This window comes from Teleopsis dalmanni, chromosome 1, assembly GCF_002237135.1.
Source record: "Teleopsis dalmanni isolate 2A chromosome 1, ASM223713v2, whole genome shotgun sequence".
In the NCBI taxonomy this organism is placed as follows: Eukaryota; Metazoa; Arthropoda; class Insecta; order Diptera; family Diopsidae; genus Teleopsis; species Teleopsis dalmanni.
This window is the reverse complement of record NC_051846.1, coordinates 199428803-199435437: the sequence shown is the minus strand read 5'-3', so window position 1 is coordinate 199435437 and position 6635 is coordinate 199428803. Positions and strand designations below refer to the sequence as shown.

The 6635-nt window shown below is 28.5% G+C and overlaps 1 protein-coding gene across 1 annotated transcript; it reads right to left on the bottom strand.

Annotated features, from left to right (window-relative positions):
* Positions 1 to 5995: 5995 nt before the first annotated feature.
* LOC119667043 (ryncolin-1-like) lies at positions 5996 to 6627 on the bottom strand (the record flags this gene model as incomplete). The annotated part of the gene is made up of 2 exons (XM_038076325.1): positions 5996 to 6128; positions 6200 to 6627. Coding segments are annotated over 2 exons (561 nt in total), but the record flags the coding sequence as incomplete, so codon positions are not given.
* Positions 6628 to 6635: the final 8 nt, after the last annotated feature.

The following is a 6635-nucleotide window of genomic DNA, read 5'->3' as shown; positions in this document are numbered from 1 at the left end:
AACATTTTATGGTTGCTTCAGAAACAAATAGAAAAAAGGTGAGTTTTATTGTGCTTGTATGCACTGAGTGTGAATAGGCTTTTATTTAAGTACACTTGTTATGCCTTATATACAACACTTAAGCACTGTTATTGTTGTTCTTGTTAGTGTAGTATTCTTGCACAAGTATCACTAACACAGACCAGAAATTTTATAAAAATGTTATAAAAATGTAAAAATATTTAATTTTACTTTAAAAGAAATAGAAGTGAAAATGCAATGAGTTCTGATTGAAAGGAATAATAAACTAAATTAAAGAATTTACACAAAAAAACATTTTTTTTCCGTAAATCTCAGGAGTTTCAAACTGAACAGTTACCGCAGGATATTTTTTTTCCAATAAAGAGCAAAGAAAATTTTTTCAACTATACGTTAATTTCACTGCAGTGAAGCATAAAATTTATTACTGCAGTAAAGTGAAGAAACTTTTCTAATATAGTTCAGTGAAATGTATAAGGAAGACCTAAATAAGCATTGGGAATTCTGTAAAAAAAAATTTCGCAAAATACTAGGAGAGAAGAAATTCCTTTTAAGTTTTTGATAGAAAAGGAAATGATAAAAATGGTTTCTAACAAAAATAAATTGACTATAGCGTAACAGTTTCCAAACAAACCTGACTTCAAAGTAACTACTATAATGGAGTTTATAAAAAAAGTCTCCGATATATATATTTATATAACTTGCAAATGCAAATTTTATCTTTATTTGTCTTCATTCAAGCAATTGGTCAGATCAAATTTCTATCAAAACAATTTAGTTTTTTTTTACTTACATTTTTATTTAAATTAATTATTTAAATTCACAATAAAAAAATATATATATTGTAAAAATAAAATTTTGTTAGCAATTTCCTATACAAAGTCATTCATATCATAGTTTAATAATTCTCTTTCTATTGTCAAAATTTTTCTATTCAAAGCGGTAGCAGAAGTATAGAAAAATTTAATAGAAATACTGATTGGCATTGAAGAAGAGAATAAAAATGGTGTGAACTTTCAAAACAATAAAAAAATCTTATCAGTAAAGTAACGTGCAGTTTCAATAAAGTCGAAAACACTTAAGGATAATACAAAGTCCTTCATATATGACACTGCAAGTAATCAAATGCTGCTCTATTTCTCTCTATACCAGGCTTTTGTTTATTCTTCACAGACGAGGATATAACATAGACAGGATTTTTGCTTTTGACGTGGCACTAATTGGTATTTACTCCGTTTTGTAGGAAGTTGATACCAAAGAAGAGGTAAATGTATTACACAACTGCAAATTTTTGATAAGCATTTATGACGAAAGTCATTTATTGAAAACAAAAGGGAAATCAAAAAATAAAATAATTAAAAAAAATTACAAAAATGTTAAACATTTATAAAATTAATTATTCAACATTTTTTTTAATATTAATATCTAATTTCGAAATTGATTTCTTTAACACATTAATATATTATAACCTCATCGAATTTATTTCATATCCAAAGCAAATTAAATAAGTTTAGATTTGTCCCTTTAGACGGATTTTATAAAAGTGTTGGAGTATCCTGTAATATGCAACTTAAGGATGTAAACTGAACCAACCAGAAATGTCGACCCTTATCAGTTAGTTAAAATTTGGGATAAATTTATTTGAACACGTGTTTTCCTTTTATAGTTATCAAAATTTGGATACGTCAGAGAAAATTTGGTTTATTGAAATTTATGCAGAAAAATATTTTAATCTTGTAAAATGTAATAAAATTTTATTGAACACAGAAATTTTTATTTAGTTCCGTAGTAAATGAAGTTACTTATGACCTTAACATTATATTTATTATTTTAATTCAAGTTTATTCGTTCAATTTATTTTAATTTTATATTTCAAATAATTAAATCTGTATTTTATTTAAGAACAAATAAGCAAATACTATATATATCTATAGGTAACTCTATAAAATTTACCTAAAATCTATAGGAGAATAAAAATTTGTAGTTCGAGTATTTCACTATTAGTACAAAATAATTTTTCAATCGGCTATATGTCACTTTTTGTTAAAATTTAAAATAATGTATTCTATATTTCGACACTCATGATAGTCATCATCAGGATCAGAATCTAATACAAATTATTGTTAATAAAATCTATATCTAAACGTCATGCTCTAGATTCTATATATCGACCTTTATCTCGACCTATAGCAGGATATAAAATATATAAAAACCATTATAAAAAAAAACAGGTCTACTGTTTTTCAATTATATAGATAATGTAATGGAATCTAATAGAGTGTAATGGTATTATATAGAAAAATGGTTCTTGATGCATTTTTTCATTTATACTCTTTCCAGATTATAGTATGTATTACCGCACATTTAATTCAAAACTTAGAAGTCCAACTTTGACGTCAATGTCACCTGTTGCTTAGTTTTGATCATCACAAGAGAAATGGTTTAAAATCTCACTTACTTGAGATCGTAATTAAGCCTGCAGTGCCTTTTCAAAAACTTGTTGAACATTTTAAAATCAACTGTGCTCAGTGCAAGAAGACTATTTGAGACTACCTTCAGTATATCGATATTGCTGTTGGCCTGTCTTTAGTCATTACAATTCATCTAAAAGTTTTCTGATTGGACTTTCTCTGAGTATCTGAGTTTTTTCACTAAATGTTTCTTTGTTAGAGTACAGATGGGTTCAGTCCAGTTATTTGTATTCAATGTTTTCGTGTCTTTAATGTCCCAGAACCCTCTAAGTTGGTTTCTACCAATTATTAAGAAATCCTATATTGATGTCTAGATTCTTGAATGAATTTAAATAAAGCTTAAGGCTAGTAAGATTTTTTGGTTGTTCAATATTATTTTGATAGTCGCAATAGTTGTCTTTCTCCTCACACATACGTGAGCAAAAGTTCTGGTGGTAAATAATTGTGCCAGATATTTAAGTAGATATTTTTTTAATAGATTCACCTTTTTGAATGAAGTTTCTAGTTTGAAGGTCCTGTTCTAATATATTTAAACAACTTTACGTTTGAATTTATTTATATATGGGACTTGCTTACACTTACTTATTTGATTCATATATTCCACTCAAATTCTTCGTTTGGGAATATTTATTACGAATTTTTACATAAAATTAATTCTTGCTTAGAGATGTGTTTAAAGGGCTAAAAATTCAATTTTCAGAAATATTGTAATGCTTTAAAGTACTTACATCGTAGATGTAGATATAGTTTTCTTGTAACACGTTCCAGTATTAATAAACATTGGTTTATAGATACTTTTAAAAAATTTGTAATATTATATTAATATTAATATCAAGTAGTTAATGGAAACAAAGAAATTTGTATAACAAATTTTTATAAATTATATTCTTTTATTAAGCGATTAATGACAAAATAAATAAATAAAAAAATACTCATAATTAAGTTGAGTTACAGCGAAATTTGTTTTAATGTCAGAATGAACTAACAATATAGGAAAACACTGCGATACAATAGCATGAAAAATATAATAGTTTAAGAGTACAAATTTTTTATTATATTTGCCTGTGTAAAAGTGGAATGGCCTGGTTTGTAAGCACAAATGGAAGTCAAGGTCGAATCTTCTACGGAAACGGATTCCATATTTATGTCCTGCAGCACTGAAAGCAAGATAAGTACAAAAACATTGCTGCGCCGTTTTTCGCAGTACATTTGTAGTTGGCAAATTCGAAAGATACTTAAATGACAGAAATTGTTAAGGCACTTTCGGCATTTTTAAGGACTTCCATAAGGGCGGGAAATGGCGACTACAACTGTGCAATACGAGCACATTGTGTAATTGTTATGCACAACTGTGTTTCCGACAGATTTGGTTTATTACGAAACCGTCATTGCACATTAAAGTACTTAAGGTTAACTCAAGGCAAAATATCTGCCAGCAGTTTTATTTTACTTTTGATTTTGTGTGTTCAAAAAATTATCTCATTTTCAGTTGCTTAATTTATTAAAAATTATGTAGCATTTGCCGGCAGTATTTACGAAGACAATTAAATTTTAATATATTACTCACAAGTCTCCGTTATGTATATATTCCATATGCTAATAAATATTGAGATTTATAAATCCTATAAATACATTTTTTTAAACAATATGGTAATATAAATTTAAATAACATGTGAATATATATATTCACTGAGTAATAAGTTATGTTGAAAACCAATTACTCTTAAATGAAGTTTAAGTTTCACTGCGAAGTAGACTTAAAGTTATTCACGTTGGATAGCTAGTGACTGCGTCCACGGATTCACTTTAAATCTTTTTAGTCTGACCATAAAAACAATCGACTACATCTCTGTCTTTGTCTTGTTCGACTGGAAACTTGATTTCTATTTTGCATCTAAAGATACTTGGCTGTTGTAAGGTCTTTTATTAAGGATGGTTTTAGTATATACCACATACATACTGATGACAGTATATGGTATGATAGCAGGTAGTGCTATAGATAGTAGAGTTAACTCGAAGGGACAGAATAAATCTATATAAATCTATATAAGCTTTCTGATCACTGCTGTATCTTTCAAGTGGAGATGATTGCTATCATGGAAACTATAACTTGTCTGGAAGTGAATAACATATTAAATAAAAATATATACAAACTCTTAGATTATCAGACTATTTTAAAATGCTTGAGTTTAATACAATTTTTTGATTCAGAACAATTTTTGACAATTAAAAATCTTTGAATGAAATGTGGATGCAGTTTTACATTTATCTATTGTGGGTTTCTGGTCATAGGGATATTTTAAGCTATTTAAAATCAGACGAGCCTAGACAGGGTAGTTCAGGTAATTATTCGGTGTTCATTCGACCACGTTCTTTTAAAGAAAAATCCAACAATCTTATTAAGATGCGCCGTAAAGAAATTAGTTTTATGGTAGCCTTGCTTATTCGTCATCTTCGATTACGGAACCATGGCAGAAGATAGAATCTCCCATTTAAATATTCTTGTCGTAGTTATGGGGAGGACGATAAAAGTTTCTTAGACCTGCTTTGTTACTGCTCAGAGCATACGCGTCATCCACTGATCATGGTACAGGCTTATTTATTGAAGATCTTGAACATCTCCAGAACCTCCCTTTAAAGATTTTTTTTGGGTTTCGGCAAAGCTTTAGAGCAGTTTTTAAATGCTTTTCCGAAGTACTTTTCGAAATCTTACAATTAAAAACAATCTCCTAGAAGTTTTTTGTATGTTTAGTTTCCGTAGGGCTTGCGGTGGATAATAACAAAGCGATGTAAGCACGTTTTGAATTCCGTCTAACAGTTGCTAGAAAAATCATTGAAGCAATATTTAATCTGAAAGCATGTTTTCCTAATTGACAATGAACTGTCAGCAAATGTACTATAATATTGATATATCTACGAGCCATCGTGATCAAATTGTTAGGATTTTTTTAAGTGAGGATCATGTCGTTAGCACACCCTTTTTTATGTTTTTAAAAAAATAAAATTAGCTTTATAATAAAAATACTCTTCATATTATCAATATGTTCACTCAATCTTTTTGGATTCTCAAAGGGGTGTTTTCGAAAAGTGTTATTTAAAGACATAGTCCGTCCCTCATTTCCTAATAAATATATTGTACAAGATTTCTATTGTATTAGGTAAGTTTTTGACTACAGCACAAATATTTCATTTACTTTATAATAATATTTTATATAATATTTTTTTTAAATTTCAAATTTCTAAGGAATAATTACGAATACATTTTGTCTAAAGCTCTTAGATTTGCCTTATTCTACAATAACTGTAATATTCTATTATAATTACTAAAATATATACAAAAAATGAATAAATACCTGTTCAATAGACTATGAAGCATGTATATGCATACTCCAAACTCATTAAAAATGTTATTTATTGTTCAATACAAATAGTAAATAAGTTGAAAATGATAAAAAAACCAATAATTATGGAAACTCAAATTTGCAAAAAATTCATTTAATTTTGTATTAAGTTACTGGTCGAATAGCCATTACAACGTTCTTTAAAGAGTAGTACACTCCACGCCAGGAGGTCCAAACTACGCCGGTTGCGTATTTAGATTCCTCATATTTGCCTCCCAAATACACACCATTCAAGTTGCTAAAATATATAAAAAGGTTAACTAAACAACTAAATATATATCTTAACTAAACCAAAGACATTTGTCTTACCTGACATGGCAGTCTCGATACCACCAACAACCTTTAAATAAATCAGCACAATTTCTTTCCAAGAGATCATTGTCAACGTCACCTGTTGTAAATTTCATACCTTCATGATAAGTGAATGAATCACCAGCATCTCCACTATAATTCCCCAAAATTTTTATATCATAATAAGTGGATTCATCGCCTATGGCAAATGAATCATACTTTGCGTAACGTTTCTCTCCTTCAAAATCTTCCATATCAAACCATAATTCATGTAGTTCAGATTCAGTTATGGCATTTAATTTCTCTAAACCAATGAAAAATCCACCATTCAAATTACCAAAACCTTTTTGGTATGTTTTCCAATCACGAATATTCGAAAAATCAATTCCACCCTCTTGGCGACGTTGAATTACCGTCCAAGCGGTTCCATTATTTGGATCGTTTAGGCAATAAA